General features: G+C 37.8%; 1 protein-coding gene across 1 annotated transcript in view; it reads right to left on the bottom strand.

Moving 5' to 3' along the window:
* Positions 1–442: 442 nt before the first annotated feature.
* LOC112574223 (AP-3 complex subunit delta-1-like) overlaps positions 443–20,022 on the bottom strand; it is a 35,736-nt gene continuing 16,156 nt past the window's right edge. The window contains 21 exon segments of the mRNA XM_025255127.1: positions 443–4,542; positions 4,971–5,050; positions 5,959–6,083; positions 6,518–6,744; positions 7,412–7,549; positions 7,853–7,900; positions 8,218–8,385; positions 8,695–8,898; positions 9,407–9,556; positions 10,049–10,223; positions 10,725–10,801; positions 11,147–11,328; positions 11,695–11,842; positions 13,167–13,230; positions 13,870–13,965; positions 15,657–15,802; positions 15,923–16,154; positions 16,484–16,587; positions 16,999–17,125; positions 17,779–18,073; positions 18,538–18,586. Coding sequence (XP_025110912.1) covers positions 4,432–4,542; positions 4,971–5,050; positions 5,959–6,083; positions 6,518–6,744; positions 7,412–7,549; positions 7,853–7,900; positions 8,218–8,385; positions 8,695–8,898; positions 9,407–9,556; positions 10,049–10,223; positions 10,725–10,801; positions 11,147–11,328; positions 11,695–11,842; positions 13,167–13,230; positions 13,870–13,965; positions 15,657–15,802; positions 15,923–16,154; positions 16,484–16,587; positions 16,999–17,125; positions 17,779–18,073; positions 18,538–18,586 — 2,946 coding nt within the window. The 3' untranslated portion in view covers positions 443–4,431.

The raw sequence follows: 20,022 nt of genomic DNA on the forward strand, positions 1-20,022 counted from the left end.
ATTCATGTTTGTAAGCCAGTTCTTCCTCTGGTCACCATGGTAACCATGTGGGACACAAGTATTGCCCACAATTAACTCTAGACTGGAATTGTCACAGAATCACTAAGTCTTTTGAGGGAAGAGAAGGAGTGGGCGCTCATGAGCCATGTGATGGCATTTTAAGTGACTGATGTGTTAATATTGTAGATAACGTTACCCATGCAGGATATGTTAACGTAGGTGGTAGCACATCATAACTGTCACCCTGTGAGCCAACTGGGATTGAGTGGTCATGCCTGACAATTCAGGGGTAAGTTTCCACTGAATGATCAGTTATTCTGATTATTTTCATTCGATGATCATGTCCGTCTTCAGAAGCAACAGTCTGCCATCTTTATATCCCTCTTTACACTGACAAGTTGATAACCACAAACTGGTCTGACAATCATCTAACTTGCACTAGTTAGCAAGACCACATACAATGTTTTATTGCATGAAACTCGTGACTTATTTATTATTTAAAATAATTTTAATTTACAGTCATGCCAACATTACACCATAATCATAGTTTCTGTCCCTGACAAGCACTACACACTCTTTCATGCCAATTACCCACATTAATGAGCCAATTACCCATATTACTGTTGATTCTGAGGAACTGTATGACAGCATGTGTATATATGCATGTATGTTTCTGCCATCTACCAGATGTAGACAAGAACAAGTGAATGAAAACAAGATCTACAACAGGAAGCATGCCACCCCAAAAAAATTTGTCCTCCAAGAAAAGATGAGAGAATCTTAAACATGTCTAAAAAGGGTAGTTCAGCAACAGTACAACATTCTTATTTTTGTACAACAATCATGGATAATTTCATCACAAAATACAGTTAGTGATACAAGAGAAAAGTTTTATGATACAAGCATTTTAAGTTCAATGTTCTTACAAGAGAGAATGAAATCTTAGTCTGACAAGATCTTGCAAGCAGACAATAAAGTCTCAAGTCATGCAGCAAGCAAAGATAAAAAGAAAAGGAGTGCCTAGCGCCATGCCAATTTTACACTGCTTACGCAATTTCAAATGAAACCTGCAAGTTGATCATTCATACTACCATCTTCACAGTTCATTGAAACTTTCACATGTCCTGTGATTGCTAAGAACTGAGAAACAAGCCAAAAGATGGCATCCCACAATGCATAGCACAATGGAGCTACATTAGCTTACGCCATTTTCATGCTGACCATTTAGAGTCTTATTGTGACCTACAGAAAAAGTAGCTTTTCCCAGTACAAAAGTTATCAGGACTGGGTGGGTGAGGAGAGTCACTGATGCATGGCATGGACTGTGCAATCAAATTAAGGGAAACAAAGTTTATGACCGACTAGTAATCACCGTCAACAACTGCTGTCTAGAAAGATGCTATGAACAATCACAAAGTTAAGAAGCCAGAGATCTGCTAACAAAAGGCACATAACATTCAACACAGGAAAGGGGAAAGAAAATCAGACAGTAATTGTAAATCACCAGCTTGTTCCTGATATTTCCCTTGAAGGTACCAAAACTGTTGTGGATGTCTATTTCAATGCATGTAGCTATATTTTAACACCTGGAGAATGTCTTGAGTGAAGAAGATTGTTACCCCTATCTCCCAGCCGACCTCTCAAATGTACCAGAGACAGGAAACCCTTCAGCACACATCAAACATCTAAAGACCACCATCTCTGTTTTCTTCCACTGTGTGTACTCTGGTCAACAATCTTCTACAAACCTACAAGCTTAAGTTAACCAGTCATGTCTTAACATAGACAGCATTTATTAAGACTCCCATGCTCTTGTAACTAACAGTGTGTCATGAATGGAGATACCTGCTCCACAAACAATCCACAACTGCTAATTCCGGTCTTCTCTTCCTTGCTGCCATGACTATGATGGACAATGTGACGAGCAAATTTACAACTGAACTGTTAAGCATGTCAATAATGTAACTCCAACCACTAATATCACAATGTTGATAAGTCAACATTATCACCACAACAAAGCTGTTACACATTGGATCCAATTAATGCACAAAGCAACAAATGAACAGAAGCTAAGAACTGTTGGCAACAGGCGTTTGATTAGACTTCCTGACAGCTGTGGTACTGAAGGGAAAGGTCGAGTACACACCTGCTTCTAAAGCTGTTTGGATTTCTAAAATATGTACAAACATAAATGCAGGAGGGACACTCTAAAAGTATGACTCAAATAATATGGATATGAACTGTTCCTGCTGGTTCACTTGCTTACAGTCGTGCACACACATGCCTGCCCAAAAATATCAAACACAATGTACAACTCAAAAGATCACTGGTGATAAACTCTTACAAGTTCTGATTTCATCTCTTTTTCTCACAGGTACACAGGGGGAACAGAAAGAATCCCATCAAATCACAATGAGGAATAACTCTTGAGTTCATTCCACACATCGTCTCATTAACATATTTCATTTGTTTGGCTGCACATCCAAGTTTGGTGTTTATTTAAATCATGTGCATGCCTCTAGTTTCACTGACCATGAATCATGATTTCTTCCAGCAATACTGCCCATTATACAAATGGTTCATTTTAACACAACTACAGGAGGACTGTAACATCAAATGTAAAATGTACACTTACACCTCAGCAGATATTGCACTGTATGCTTAAAAAAAAAACAAGGTCAAACAGTCGCGATTGTGACAACTGACAGCACAGTTTATAAAACAATTCTGTACCATTCCATGCAGGGCTAGATTAATGAATATTTTGATATGGCATTATGTTCTGATGCATAATGCAGAGTATGCCAAAACATTTCTTTGTTTTTCGTTTTTCCACCTCATGAATATGTGAGGGCTACCTTGATATCTTGGCAGCAATATGAAAACACCTTTGCTGAATAATACTGTACACACTTTCTTTTTTAAAAAAAGTTTATCCTCCCCACAATTTTCTGATTTAATGGACTAATTTAAATTTAGTAATGTACTGATGATCAAATTAACAAATGAAAACTAAAGTCTAAGCTGTTCTGGCAAATATAAAATTAAAAGAACTGAATACCTTCTACAAGAAGAGAATCCATTATCAAGAAAGTGATGCTTCATCTATAATACATTAACACCCACTCAGAACAAGATAGAAAAAATCAGATTATTGCTTCTAGCCAGGAAACAAACAAGACTAAACCAAAAATCTGAAATCTACAAACTCCTAAAAGTGTGATGTCATCACCAAAGCAGTAAGTTGTAGCCCCCACAGGCATCTGTACTGCCCCTGCATCTGACAAGGTTTGTCAGCCTGGTCCCAAGTGTTGTTTTCTATACCCAGACTTTTTCCAATCACCCTTTCAATGGAATGTTGGCTTATCACAAGCACCGCCCTCCACAAAGGAAAGGCTTGAGTGCTAAAAACTACACTTTCAAAGCTACAGGACTTCAATCTATCATGTTTCTTCTCTCCCACTGTTTGACAATACCCAACACTGCAATATTCAACATTGTGAAATACAAGACATGCATGTGTAACCCAAAACCCTAAATTACTGATATTCTGTAATACATTCACATGTGCACACACATCTACCCACTTAACTGCATGCAGATACATAACCACATGCAGGCACATGCTTGAATGCCCATTCCATCAAAATTCAAGTTTCTTTTAAAGGGCACCCATTTTCAAAGGATACTCTGCAATATCACATTAGATCGAAAATACTTCAGATGATGAACAAAATTATGACCATAATTGCACCACGTACCCAAGGAAACAAATCACTGGAAACCCAGATGGAGCAGCCACAGTGAAGGAATCTATGTAGAGTAGCACTGTGGGCAGGAGGGCTGGGGAAAGTAACTGGCACAATCAAATCTGCTTGTGGTGGAGAGGAAGAAGGAAGCCTGCTTAAGATGGCAAATTCATTTTTCTGAATCCTTGAAAAAGAATGTTTTACTCCATTTCAAGGCTATTGATGTGATGATACACATGACCTGGTCAGTCTTTCAAATATGCTGAAAACTGTTCACCTTCCAATATAATATCTACATAAATTTGCAAATCACAAATTCTCCATGTCCGGAGTTTTCAAAACAAAAACAAAATCACCAACATGTAACATGTGGTGCCCAGATGCCAAAGGCACACTAATTAGCCAGGCTTAAAGCAAGCATCATGTCTGTGCAAACAAGTCTGTTTCATGACATTTGTACTCAAGTGGCCGAAGATTTTATTCCCTAGAAAACTTCTTGTCATTTCATGCAAATTAAATCCTTTTTTGCCACTATGGGCACTCACTGACAAGTTTCTCTGGTGTTACAGTGCCATTTTCCTGTAAACAAAACAGTCCCATGTCCTTTACCGTCTAATTAAGTATCACACTGTGCCTGCCTGATCAATGGTTGATGTCTGTGCTAGTCAGCATAAAACCAGAATTAAGAGCGCGAGGCACTGGCCTCACTGATGACTACTTTAACATCATCCAAGATGTGTGAAAGAAGGCCATCATCACTGCTCTTGCCATCAACAGCCAAGTCCCCACCAACCTGCACAAGAGAACAAGCATTACCCAGTAGTACACCAACAAGAATATAAAGTGAACTCTAAAAACATTCATCATGGTGCTAAGTCCTGTGTAGTTTTTTTGTTAACTTCAACAGTAATCCTGCCACTTGGTTACAGTCAGATGAAAATTTCACTGTTACTGTGGCCCTACTGCATTACCTTTTCACAGTTGTTGAATAAATACTATAAGTTTTTAAATTATAAGTTTATTAACTAGTTATTGTATTTCAAATATAGCTTAAAATCACCTAAAACTGTAAGTGAAGGAAGATCTATATTGTCCTCAGAAGTTGCATCATACATTTAACATCATCCAGGCACACATACACAAAAATATAGATATATGTGATGTTAATTGCTTGCAGACTGCTATAGCCATACATCTGCATAGAAGTATATAGTGTCTTACCAACTTGACCAGCAGACAGACCGGGTGTCCCTGAATTGACCGACTGAACAAGGAAGCACTGTCAGCTATTTGTTCCACCACTGAAGACAGATAAATATGGATCTCAAATTATAAGTAATATGAAGATAAAAAAGTACTCACTTTATTGGACGGTGGATTAGTTATGGGAAAATAATGAAGTCAAATGGTCTCTTTATGCAGTTATACCATTTTCAACTTCACAGTGGTGTCGCATCCCAATACTTCTAATAAATGTTCGTTCTTTATGTGTAGAATTCCCAAGTATCTTCTAGACAGACTTCAAAGGATCCAGAATAACGCTGCTCACATTATCTGCAGACCATCTAGATATGAACATATATCACCCATCATATGTTCTCTTCATTGGCTGCCAGTTGTGGACTGCACAGCATACAAACTTTCCACTTTGACTTACTCTGCCATTTGTGGCACTGATCCTCAGGACCTCTTCAAACTCCCTCCCATATATACACCCACACTTCTTCGCTCATCTTGACACCAAGCTTCTTCAATTCCCACTAAGACAAAGACACCTGGACAGAGGTCTTTCAACTACCAAGCCCCATCAACTTGGAATGGATAACCTGTCAGCCTTCATCACTCTGATTCTCTTACCACTTTTAAGTCTAAACCTAACACACATCTTTTCAGAACGACTTCACTGTGACCCTGTCCTGACCATGAGCATGTGTCTTTAATTTACTTTGCATACGAGTGTCTGTTGTAGAAGTGAGCGTCTGTTATGCATGCAAAGTGTAGGTGCATAGTTGTTGATGATTTAGTCTATGTATGGTTTATGTAAAGTGCTATAAGCAAATCTTTGCAAAGGCTCTATATAAATCTTCATCATTATTATTAGACCACAAACTGGGTCTGAATTAAAACGGACTATTTCAGTGTCCTAAACACTGTGCAGATATTCTGCAATAATCCCTCCTCATAATGTTGAGCCACATATAAAACATACCTCTAAAATGCAAGAAGAAAGTCAGGTGTGCTAACACCAGGCTGAATGCCAAACCTTCAAGTGGCACTTTGATGGAGCTCTTGGCTGACAGTTCTCCACTGCCCAGTAATGCTGCAAAGTCATCACTGCAACAAACATCACACCAAATTATCTCTACTAATCTAATCACATAGACCACATCAGCTGCTTTGTCAACGTATAGCAAAGGCAGCAAGCAGCAAGGCTACAGAGTTTAAAAATTATGCAAGATTTTTATATTTGCAATACCACATATAAAACTCTTGTAAGCTGCAAAATCAATTAAATACTATTATGTTCTTATGCTAAATTTTAGATGTGAAATATTATTATGATGTACAATCCTTACACACTCCCCTCCCACCACATAAAGTAGTAAACTTTTTGTCCTTAATAGCTTTTGTGCAGTGTTTTCTTTAAGCAGCAGAAGCTGAAGCAGAGAGGTGCTAGGTTTTTCAAAGTTTACATCTACAATAAGTTCTTTCATTCAGCTCCAAACACCCCCTTTCTCTTTTGCTCTTTCCATCGTGTCAATACATACCTTTTACAAGGTGAATTGAGGAGATAGGCACTACATGGCAAATTGATGCGGAAGTCTACTTTCTCCTGTGTGGAGCTGTCTGAAGTCTTTACAATGTAGGTGAGAGTCCCACGCATCTTCTGAGGTACCACAATAGAGTCAACAGTGAAGGCAAACTGACCTTCGTTCTGTGTAGCAGGGGGAAGAGTGAAGGGAACCTTGACTGCATCATGGTGGCTTTGGCCCAACTACAATAAATAACCGAAGACAACAGTAAGTAATATTGCACATGAAAAATCTGTGTACATAGCCCTGGCATTAAACAGAAAATACAGTTACCATGCACCATAAAGACACATACAGAAATGACAGCTAATGAGAAAATACAGCTGACAAACATAAAGACACACAAATGACATCTACAGACAAATCATAGTTGCCAAATACGGAATTCTCATGAACACTTATGTTAACAGATGCAATATGTCAGTCACAAAGAGATATGCCACTGTCAGCTGTATGGTTCCTACTACCACTATTCCAAAAGCTGCTGCATGGCAGTCCTGAAGAATCATGCAGTTGTCAACCATACAATTCTTACTCACACTACTCCAAAAACTGCTAGATGTAGAAAGCGGCAGTCAACATTTTATTTCCTGTATATCACTTTGAAATGTGTGTTTCTGTGATGTGTTGGCAACAGCAACTTGTTTTGAGGATGTATCATGCCATTCACAGACATATACACATAATGTACTAAAAGGTTTATTTTTTTTAAATGAAAAGACTAAAACTACATTTTGGCATAGGATCTGAACAAGACAGGATTATTCTCACAGAAGTACTTGATGAACCAGGATCTGAATAAGATGGGAATATACTTAAAATTTAAACAAGAGTGTTGAAGTGCCTTACCCCTCGAATAAGCCTGGTATTGAGTGAGTCGAGAATGTTGAACTCTATATCTTTGACAGTGTGAGATGTCAGGTTGACAAAGACAATGGACACCACTACTTGATTACTGCGCTGATGGTTTATGCGAACTTCATACGTCTGCAAATAAATGGATTCATTCAAGTTAACTCAAAGGTCAAAATGTCCGAAACATGCTTTTTGTGGCAAAGAAAAAGGACAATTTCTAAATATTGCCAAATTTCAAAAAATGAAATTATTGAATTTTTTTACTTTTTGTTATAACAAAGATCTCTGTCAAAAATGAGGCTTACATAGGACTTCATTTCTTTACTTTAGAAAAGCTTATTCCCTTGAAAATAATGTAAATTCATGTGTTAAATGAACCTGGAAATGCAAATCAACAAAAGGCTTCCACAACAAGGAGACAAAATGTGTACTAACCATTTTCACTGAGGTATTTTCTGCTAGCAGCTTATAACTTGACATGGGCTGGAAAAAAAAGAAAAAAGTGCACAAAAAGCAGGAAACTATTTAACCAGCTCTTTCCAGCATGGCTACTGAAAGGTCTGACAAAGCTTCCCAAACACTTCATTAAAAAATGTGAAGTTACCTTCAACCTTTCTTCATCTGTCTCTCTCTCCTATTTCCCTCCAACAAAAGGCTTGCATTCACACATGCACACTCCACTATCCTAATGACTAGAAAACACGACACTCTTTCTATCATCAACAAATGTATTTTGTACAAGATTCTCCACACATTAGGACAAAATTACAATGCCTTATATGACACCCAACTAAACTCACAGGCAACTGAGCCTCCATGGGAGTTGGTTGCTGGGAAGGAGGCAAGTTTTCTTTGGACGGTGTAGTGATGCCCTCAGCCTCAATGTACTCACTTCGTTTCTCTTTCAATTTCTTTTTTTCTTTCTTTTCTTTCTTCTCTTTCTTTCCTTTTTTCTTCTTTTTAGGTTTCTAACAACACAAAGGTACAATAAAAGTTATAGCTTGATCAAACTACCTTATGATGAATTTCACAATTAACCAAGATCAAATATAAGGAATAACAACACAATGATCCAACATTATAATCTTGATCAAACTACTTTAAGAAGAGTCTCTTGAATAATCAAGACCAAATGGAATAACCATCTACTTGTATGTGTGGGCTCATCCTCTCTTCTTTCAAACCCCGCTTGCAGCATTTAACTGCAATCCTCTTTACTGCCCATCTGAACACCCATGACATAAGCATTCATGCAGATGCATCTGTCTTGTCCTCACCTCATCCATGTCCCTGATGGCAGCATCCTCTTCTTCTGACGTAAGTATTACATCAGAAGGTTTGACAGTCACCAAGGTCTTGCTACTTTTAGTGCTGCCATCTGGTTCTGCTTGTCTGCCAGCCTCACTGGGTGAGGGTTTACTCATTAAGGAAGGTGAAGGTGCACCGTCGGTAGCCGAAAGCCAGAAATCGAGGTCTTGTTTCTAAACATTTCAAAGTATTGACATGTTGATATGTACATCTAAGTATCAAAGTACCTACGTACATCTAAGCACTAGTTTGTCGGTTAGTATGTCCAGTATAGCATCTGAAGCTAATCACATCTTGTCACATACAAGATATTTTTTTGGGGGAGGGGGGGGGAGATTTTTTTAAAAGTTATGTTTGAGGTACATTTTCCCATTAAAAAGTGCCAATTAAATAAAAAGACCAAAACTAAAACAATCTGCAAATTAGTTTATCAAACAGTGTATGTAGTTATCTATGAATACTGAACACAATCTTGTGAATAAATCCTAAATCTTTGTAACAAAAGCAGACGAGCACTACCTTTTTAAAAGGTGCTGCAACATTTAGCATTAAATATCAATGTGAAAATAGTGTAAGTGATACGACAGATGAAGCAGTGATTAGAGCAACAAATATTGTCCCCATGCCAGCAACACTGTCATCAACTTGTTTCCTGCCTGCTCCACAACTGCCATCACCTACCTCTTCTTGACCATCTTCAATTGGCTTTGTGTCTGGTTCTGCCTGTGGCTCACTAGAAGTAAGGGGCTCATCAACTTCAGTGCCACCTCCCCCATTGGCTAGAAGAAGACTGGGAACTTGGTGTGGCTCTGACTTGCTGCGTGTCTTTTTCTGCATCACATATCCACAAAGGGTGGTTATTCTTACAGTTGACATCATTTCTTTTTAGCCATTTTCATAATTCTCATCAAGCATCACCTAGATGACTCTCACAAAACTCTACCGAGTCAAAGCAATAACCTTCCTTTCAGGCTAAATGTCTCCTGCAGATCACCACATTTTTTCCATTACCAAAAAGTAAAAATTATGTAAAAAAATATAATTTAAAATAAGATTTTAACACCAAAGCAAACTGAAATTAACTGTTCGTCACATCTGATCCACCATGAAGATTTTATCGTGGTAAGACTAAGGATGACATGGGAAGACTTAAATACAAAATGATAACAAAGATCACAATCAAGGTTTATCATGGTAAGACTAAGGATCACTTGGGAAGACCTAAATACAAAAATAAAAAGAATATAAAATAATAAAACTGAAATTTATATACAAAATAATAAACTAAGATATAAATACAAAATAATAACAAAATAGGAGTACCTTTCCTTTCTTTTCTTTTTTGTCTTTCTTCTCTCGCTCTTTCTCCTTCTTGTGTTTTTTCTTTGGTTTCTCAGTTTCAGTCCCTTTCCTGGAATCTTGCTCATTACTGGCATTTGCTGTTTCCACAACAATCCGATGAGTCCTGACTGGCAGAATCTCATCATCACGAAGAGGCCTGGTCACGAAAACTTTACCAGTTATTATAACAAGATAATGATTTAATGTTAAAAACATCACAGCATAAAAAATGTTTTAACTCGATGTAAAAACTTGTGCTGAATACAATGAGAGTACAAAAAACCAAAGGTAATCATACTAAAAAACCTAGATTGCTGTTTTCCAAATTTCCTAATTATCTACATTGAGATTAAAACAAAATATCCACAACAGTGCTAATCATATGGAGCATTAAAACAGTGCTAAGAAGAAAGTCATGGAAGATTATTATAGAAATATGGACTGCTGATAAAAATTAACTCATAAGGCAACTACATCAACTTCAAAAGAAGTGGTAAATGTGCATCATGTAATTAGACAAAATAGCACAGGAACAAAGTAGATGAGTTGTTTCCCCAATCATCAGGGTGGGGTTTTTTGTCAATAAGCAACAAATACAAAGAAATATAATAGCTGATAAGGGTGGTTAGCACAATTATAGTGGGAAACAAATTCCTACGCATCAAGGTTGACATCCAGCATTTTGTAGGGATCACCATCAGCCTCTTCCTCTTTATCAGATGAAATCTCCACACCCTGTAAGTAAATGAAATGAATAAAGTCATCTTTGTCAGAGGAAATCTCCAAACATATCTCAAAATCACATGCAAAGACATACATGCACACACTTCGCTAAACGGAAATACATATCTTCCTCTGGTGTAATTCACCTACTCTCGTGCCTTACACAGAGTTGCCAGAATGTGATTGGTCTTGTCTTCAAAGGGGACTCAAGGTTGTGCAGTCTCGGTGTCCTCATTGACATCAGGAACAGTGCTAACAGCGAATGTAGGATCAATGTCTACACTGACCTCGGGGGAAAGAGGGAGGGGGATCCAACACAGTGCTAACAGCACAAGCAGGCTCAATGTCTACACTGACCTCGGGGGCATCCAACACGGTGCTAACAGCATGTGCAGGCTCAATCTCTTCTTCCTCAGATTCAGCCTCTTTGCCCTTCCGCCGCTTCTTCTTGCCCTTTTTATGAATCTTGCCATCCTTCCGACCTTTGCCCTCCGTCTTTTGTCGCTCTAACTTTAAGTATTTATCTGATGAGGAAAGACCTGTAAAAGGAGAATGATCAGTCTGTTTCTGCTACAGCAGCACAACATAAATGATATGTCCCATTGCAATCATATAAACACTGCACAAATTTAACAACTGTTATCTGCCTACAGACATTTAAAACATATTTTCTCATGCACTCATCAACTTACAAATTAGTTTTAGAGCACACTACATTTCTCTACACAAAACTGACACTTGCACTTATTTCCTCCACTCTGTGTTGTATACAAGTTCATGTATAAAAGGTGTATTCAATGCCTACACTAACAAGGTGTGTATTGTGCACCTGAGTCTTGTTTCATGGACAAAGCACTATACAAATATTCACTTTCACCCATATCCTCTGACACTTGCAGTAGTACCTGGGACATGAAGGGGGACCGAGAGGTCAATGGCAGTGACAGGAATGCCGTTAATATCTGGGCCAAGCTGTTTCTTTTTCTTGCTGCTGCTTTCGTCTTTTAAGTAGTGAGGATTGTGCTCCACCTCGTAGCGTCGTGCCTCCCGCTGCTGCTGGCCAACAAACATTTACTTTCTTTTCAACTTAATCCTGGTGTCCTATCAAAAACAGATCCTGTCTTTTGAATGCAGAATTTCCTTCTAAAGAACAGTCTATAGTTTACAAGAAGAAGAATTTGACATGTGGGGTTGTAGCATGTAATACAAAAGTTCAAGATAGGTGGGCCTTGTTCAAGTCAATGACAAGCTGGATAAGGGCTCAATGACAGCAGTACTGTTTAACAACCAGCCACTGGTCTTGTTTCAAAACCAACAGTGGATGTCACATGTGCTCCTGCTGCTTGTACTGTTCAACATTAGCTTTGAAAAAAATCATGCAAGAAACTCTTCATGATCGCCACACACCCTATCCATCAGCGTCAGGCTCAAATGCAACCAGTCCTTTTCAAATGACATTAATAGTAAATAGGCATAACAAACTGCAAGATATTACAAACAGACTGACAGACTGAGCATGTATATGAAATGGAGAGCAGTCAAGGGATATAAGCCAAGTCATGGTTGACTGCAATGATGACAGAAGAGATTTATGTCAACAAAGTACAGCTCAAAAAAATGTCAACAGCATCAAGTAGTCAGAAGCCAATCTTTCCAAAATAAGACAGCTGCTCAGAAAAATCTGCATCAATACTGCTACAATGACAACAGCAATGGTCAGACTAAACAGAATTTGGCACAACAAGTACCAAGTGTATAATTAAACTTTATTAGTCCACAAGGGCAAGTACAGTACACAGTACAAGTCCCTCATAGTTCCTATCCTGCTGTATAGTTCCGAGATGTGAACTCTGCCTGAGGAGCAGGAAACCAGTCATACAAAGCCAAGTGCCCCATGAAACTTCACTGAATCTACCACATGGATAAAAGACCAAAAAGATCACCTTCATGGGCAACAAAGAACATCTCCTTCAGTGCAGTGGCATAGGCTGCTCTAGACGGGCCAACTGACTAGGCACAACACTTTAAGACTATCCTTCAAGGTACCTTGAATGGTGGTCAATGCCCAAACAAAGAAAAAATTGGACAGCTATGAAAAAATGAACTTAGTATACCAAGACCTGCTTACTACTGTTTAAAAAGTTCAAGTCGTAAGTTTTCTTAGGCATTGCATTGACACAGTTCCTCCCAATGACCAGTCCCAACAGATCAGCATAGCAGGTATGAGTCAAACGATGAATGTATGAAAAATATGACACCTGGATAGGATTCAACTGCTCAAGCAATAATAACCAATGGGTCTAAAGTTTTTAATTGTTAACAAATCACACTGTTTCAAACCATGCATTAGTAATTAGATAATTAGGCATCAACTTGCCTTCTCTAGTTCTTCTGGTGTTGGCTCTGGCATCCTCTTGCTGTTCTCTAGCTGGTATCCTGTCCTGAAAAAAATATGAAACAAGAGCACACTTCTGACAGATCATGAAATCTAGACAATATCATCAATAGCCGATATCATGAAACACACTTTTCTGAATGGCTGTTTCTGTGTTACACTAAGAGTGCCGACCTAAAGATTATAATGAATGCAATTTCACTCTCATGTCATAATAAATGCTGTTTCATTCTCATGTTTAAAAAAAAAAAAAAAGAGGATGACAGGTCACATGAACTTGTGTAAAGAGCTTGTGTTTGAGGGTATTAGGAACAGTTTTAGACAAAAGAAGAGCACAAGTGTGGATGAAATATTTCAGATGACTCCAGACTGGAACTAGAACTGATAAGAGATTGTGTATACATTGTTTTTGGATGGCTTGCTTGGCTGATGGATGTAGTCTTCAATGAATGTAGTCTTAAATGAATGATACCTTATGTGAAAAAAAATAAATAATGAAACACACGGAACAAGAGGACATTTTTCAATCATATGTTTTTAAGCAATATAATCAATAAATCAAACATCCTAAATATCTTTGAAAGAAGCCAGGAGTCAATAGGAGGTAAAACTCCCTTCATTTATTTCTCATCACCTTATGCAGCAGAGAGACGTTCTTCAAAATCTTAGTGCCCAAAGCACTCACCTGTGTTCTTCTGTCGCAGCAAAGAAGCCAACTTGTCCTGTCTCGCTGTCCGAGCTATCAGACTCTGGCTCATTGATCCAGGTGTCCAGGTCAAGACTAAATATATTTCAAAGACAAAATCATAATCACCCTATTATAACAAAAGTATCGGAAAGCAACTGGGTTTTTTTTTTAAGTACTTCTAACACAATGTAGGTAACAGTCCTAAAATGACGTTTTACTTAAAGATTAAAAAGAAAAATACCTTTATGGTCTATGGTCACAATTAAGAAAGCTGATGATATGAGATATGTTCCACTTCTGCCCAGACTTGACAATAAAACGAACTCAGAGAATTTTTTTAAACATTTTTCTCTTATTCTTCAACTCTTTTTTACACTTAACAACATAGTCACTGCAAATTGCAACACACTTTTCAGCAATATGGAATGGATCCATTTTTCAAAAACACTCCAAAAAATTCCTCACTCCAGCAATGACCAAAAAAAAAAAAAATAACAAAAAACAATTGAGCCTAGGTTTGAGGGTCCAGATTGTAGACACAGCATTCATTACCTGTGGTAATGCTCTTGAAGCCAAAAAAATGCCCATGATTGACTGTTCCCTAAAATTCCTTCCACCAGTCCCCACAGCATTTTTTTTTTTTTTGCTGATCCATCAGCAACCTTGGCACCCAGCAAGTTAACTTCTTGTTGAAGCCCAAATGATGATAGATGTCCTTTGAAGACTTGTAGAAGGAATTCCAGCTCCAGCTCCAAACAACCATCACTTTCCAGGAATTCAAAAAACTTTGTTAGAAGTGTTTGGGTCTCCTGACGTCCTAGGGCTTGGTTCATAATGTTTCTCATCAGAGTTGAAATGACCACTGCCAAACTGCTAAGACCAGTCTGTGAAAGTCATTTTAGCATCATCACCATAAGCTTCTTTCAGCCCCTGCAAACTATCAACTGCCTGAAAGTCATGCCAAAAGTGATGCAACATGATCACTCGAAAATCATGCGCTGATGGGACTGGTGGATGCTTGGTGAAGTGTGCATTAACTTGCTTCTCCTCTCCATCCTGGGAAAACTAGGAGGTGAAAAATCAAGAAAAAAATGTGGAAACACCTTAAGAATCGCTCTATTGAGTCCACATGGTTTGCACTTGCTGAAAGCACATGAAGTCCGGGTGGAAGTGGAACATTCCTCATATGTAATATTATCTATGCTTTATCCTGGCACCGAAAAGGGCAAATGTTTAATCTTCCAACTATTCCCATTCACTCATGTAAGTTCTTCAATGTACAACTTTATGTGGCCAGAATATGTTTTTGATTTTATAAAGCAATTTAGTATGAACTGTAAACTTTATGTTACAGTGAAGTAATCACTCCTTAGTAGGAAAAAGCAATAAAGTTGAAAATAAAGTAAAGGCCAAGTAAGTAAACAGAGTATAGTAACATATGTCACAAATACATGTTATCATTAAAATTGTCGTACAATATTGTTCAACTTTAGTTGTTATTAAATAAAATTAAATATAAGATTTTCAAACTAAATCCTTCATTTTTGGAAGTTTCTGACCATATTAATATAATCTCATTTTAGCTGTTTTCTCTTCTTTGTTTATATGGCTGTGTGCATTCACACAGCCTTACACAACATGATGCATGATAGCATTAAATGATACGTTAGCATTATCATATATCAGAATCATATATTTCTACACAGAGCAACAAAACTGTCAGTATACTACAATATGGCACAGATGTCAGATGAAAACAAGGAGAATAAAAACAAGAGGCCAACCCTTCAGGGACAGGAACTTTACGCTGCGCCTTTGCAGCCACAGGATTAAGCTCCCCTGCATACAGCGCTGTCAATTCGTCACCAATGCTGACACCTTTCTCACGTATCTTGATGACATACTTGACTAGGGCCAGCATGCTGCATGCCTGCGGCAGACCAACTGACAATTTACCAGCATTTTCTTCTAGGTATGACGTAAGTTATTCTTGACAGGTAATAAATCAAAGGCTTAACGTACACAGTAACCTGATTCTATGAATGCTCACCCTCTCTTGCACTTCAAGGTCTCCACTCTGAACAAAGACTGGGAGCTTCTCCTGCAGTGTTGTGTGCACCTGAGCAATAGCATCATTGTTGTCTTCATCCTCCAGGCGCCGGAGGACCTTGCAGTACAACTTCAGCAGGTTGTGAACATAGATGCTTTGGATGTGGCCAGGCAATGTAGTCAGCTTGGGCCGCAGCATGGCCTCCAGGGTCTGCTGGGGCTCCTTCAGGTGCCTGCAGTACAGGTAAAGGATGAGCAAAGTGTGGGCAAGGTGGAGATACACACATCAGGCCATGCCTAAGCACACATGTTGACCGATCTGTTGAAGGAAATTTTCCCAAGAAGAAAAACCAAGGTATTCTGACTTTTTCTCTCATTAACAGATAACATTCAGTTCTGCCATTTGGATGCTATGTTCCTTTTACAGCGAATTATTCCTCACTGTTCTCACAAACCAACAAAAATGTTCCAGCAGTGCCTATTTCCAATCACTCTACAACCTAGCTTTCCCGACTCCTGACTAGTGTTTCAAAAAATGCTATATACTTTTAGCAAGACTTACTCTGAAAATTCACCACAGATCCATGCAGCTGCATACAACACTTCACAAATCCCATTACGTTGTGAGTTGTTGGCTAGAAGATGGGAGTTCTCCAGAAGTATTGCCTGCAAAACACACCTCATGATGAAATGACAATGAAAGGTCCTTACCAAATGTCACACAACATCCACTTTATAAAATGTCAACATCACATATGCACCATTTATAAGAGTTGTGTGTGTATGTGGGCGAAGCAAAAAGGGAAGTAATGAGTTCCAAAAAGAGTTGTCCATTAAGTAAAACTGATGACAGATGTTCTCCTACTCTTTACAGATTATTTTTAGGACTTTTTCAAAATTCATGCGATGAATTTCATGCATATTTATGTCAAGATTCTGTTCCCTCTGTGAGTTAAAATTAAATTTCACTCTGGCATGCATAGATAAATGAAAAATAGCAGTGTAAATGTCAAGACAAAAAGTAAGCAAAAAGGGAAGGCAAAATGAATGCTATCCATGGCCATTCCATTTGCTAACCATCTGAGAAACAGCAAAATGACGAATGGCCTGCACACGAATGGCTACATCCAACATCTGTGCTGCAATGAGAGCACCATGACGGGTGCCTTCCATGCGGGTCAGTTCTACTAAGATGCTGACATACCTTTAAAAAAAAAAACACATTCATGTAACATTCTAAAATAACATATAATAATGTTAAATGATAAAATAATTTCTCTGATCAGACAACCTGAAATTACCAGGTGACCAATGAGGAGCTTAGTGGCTACGACCGCTCTTTAACCAAACAAATTATTGCCCCTAGTCAGTGCTGTTAGTGGCCCTGGCCACCAAAAGCCCCCCCCCCCCCAAAAAATCCCCATGCTTCCGCCCTAGATAGATATAATAAGCCCTGCAAAAGAGAATTCTGTAGACTTTTCATCACCACCCCAGACTATGCAGATTCAGGGAAGGCTAAGAGAGCATTTGTGTAATGTTGTCTGGTAAATATTGAAAAAAGAAAAATGTATGTTAAAAAATTTTTTTCAATAACTTTACCAGACAACCCAACTGCTAATACATACAGACCAAAACAAACCAAAAAAATAGTACAAAAATCTACTGACACAGAATCAAAAATAAAGGAACACATGAAGAAAACAAATTTTACACCAGTCACAATAAAAAAAATTAGGTGGTCATCCCACATGTGTAGCACACACATACATTAATTCACTGAAAAAGATTTAAATAACAACTCCTAGCTGCAAATGCATTTTTTTAAAACGTCAAATCTTAATCTCAACAGTCACTCACCATTCAAAGTTGGTCACAAACTGGTAATTGGACTGAGAACAGATCTGTACAATTTTGGAGAGAAGCTCATCACGATAGTGAGAGCCCTCAGCCTTGTCCATGTGCACCATCAGCTTCTTGACAATCTCCATGAGGTTCTTCTTAGTCACCATTCCATAGAGAAGGTCCAGGGCCCGTAGGCGGATAGACTCGTCCTTATCATCCAGACACTGCAGGATGAGGTCTTTGTGGGCCTGAACAGACTTTGGGTGCGTGGCCAGAATCCGAGACATTGCAAGCAGGCCTAAGTACTTCACTACAACAAACAAAACAGGAGCAAGTGTGCAGTCAATGTTTTAGGTCTATTTCCCAATTTCAGTGTTTTCATGAAGCTTCATGTGGCACAAGAGCTTTAAATGAATCTTTCACTGCACTACAACACATAAAAATAATCTTATGTGTGATGACTGGTCATAAATCTGTTGATAGCAATATGTTTGATTTGTCAGACCTGACAACAGCTCTAGAAATCTTCAGATGCTACAAATGTCTGCACCTCTATTCCTGATTAGAATGTCACGATTTTAATCCAGACACGTCAACGATAAATATTTTTGTTAGAAAAGAAAACACACACTATGTACATAAGATGTTTCTAAGCCAGATAAGTGCAATGACTAAATGTTAAGATCACGATGATCAGAGCAGGGGTGTGGTAGGTAGACAGTCCTATTAGGACTTTAAGGCCCTCCACCCCCACCCTGAGAATTTACTACTCACAGTTCTGGTCTGAATCTTCAATGAGAATTCTTAGTTTCTGTACACAGAGCTGAAACCAACAATAACTCATAAACAAAATGATGACAGCACCAGCCAACACGAATCAAGGCTGCATGTAACAGAATTATTAATGGAAGCATAAATGGAACTAGTTACTTGAAATTGTACAATGAATTGGGCTTTTATACACTAAAAGGCAGACTGATACTCTTTTTTCAATTAGTAAATGGATTATGACAACTTTTACTATTTCTAGTCTTAGGAGATAATCTTTATCACCGCGATAGTTTAAATAAAAAAAAACAATATGCCCACAATAAGGACTGAAATTTATACCCAAAACAATGTGACTGAAACAACCTGCCACAAAACATTCAACATCAATTTCAAAGTTGTAAAGATACATTAGTATGTCCGACAGTAACATTCCTGCTGTTATATTGGTAATTATACTGACCAAATTTTACATTCTAGGCAATGTAATTACTCCTCATATTTATGGAGTCCCTTAAGTGAGTCAACTGAACACATTTTTGTTAAAATTACAAGTTACTATTCATAAGGCTAAACTTCCTTCTCACTTAGATATCGACTTGTTATTCTTCGGTCAACCTGGGCTGACAGAACTAAGCAGTTCATAACTTCATCAGACAGACTAAACACCTTCAGTGATCATGCATGTTTTATGTACATGGCTCCTTATGCTGTTGTTCTTGCCCTTTATGCTCAAGTATCTAACTTTTTATTTAGACTCTGATTTCATTGGGGGTTTTTTTTACTTTTATATGCATCCTGCATCATATTTGCTTTTCATTAGTTCTAACACCTGACCATGTACTGCCATGGTTATTTATTATTCTCTTAATTTATTTGTTAGTTAAGTATCTGCTTAAGAAAATTGTTCTTTTGGGGTGACCACGTACTATAAGCTCAAGCTTTTATTGAAATCTTCATTGCAAAATTAAAAAAAAAAAAAAACATGACAAAAGCATGCTTGAAAGAGCTTGCTATATTCTAGTTGGTTTTTTTTAATTCCTGCCTTTAGAATTTATGATGTAATTTATGCATTTTCCTTTACAAATTTCAGCATGCATTCTGTGGATTTTAAAACGAAAAATGTATTATTATAAAAACTTTGTAATTAATTTCTGCTTCTTGGAGAGGACTGATTACATTCAATAAAACAAATCAAAATTGACGACTGACAAAGATAAAACCAAAAAAAGTGTTCATACATTTAGAACCTGTGAACCCCTGCATTAATATTATAATACTTAAAGCATTTAAGGACAAATGAAAGGAAGCTATCTTTTAACATCCTCAACTTCATAAAGGTTGTGTGAACCCTTTATATGGTCTGCTATCTATATCAACAACTTTGCAATAAATATTTAATCTTTGTGGTCTACCATAAGCCCACTATTGTATGAACCATTATCTTTACTAACAACTTTGCCAAAAAATATTTAATCTTTGAGGTCTACT

This window comes from Pomacea canaliculata, linkage group LG10, assembly GCF_003073045.1.
Source record: "Pomacea canaliculata isolate SZHN2017 linkage group LG10, ASM307304v1, whole genome shotgun sequence".
In the NCBI taxonomy this organism is placed as follows: Eukaryota; Metazoa; Mollusca; class Gastropoda; order Architaenioglossa; family Ampullariidae; genus Pomacea; species Pomacea canaliculata.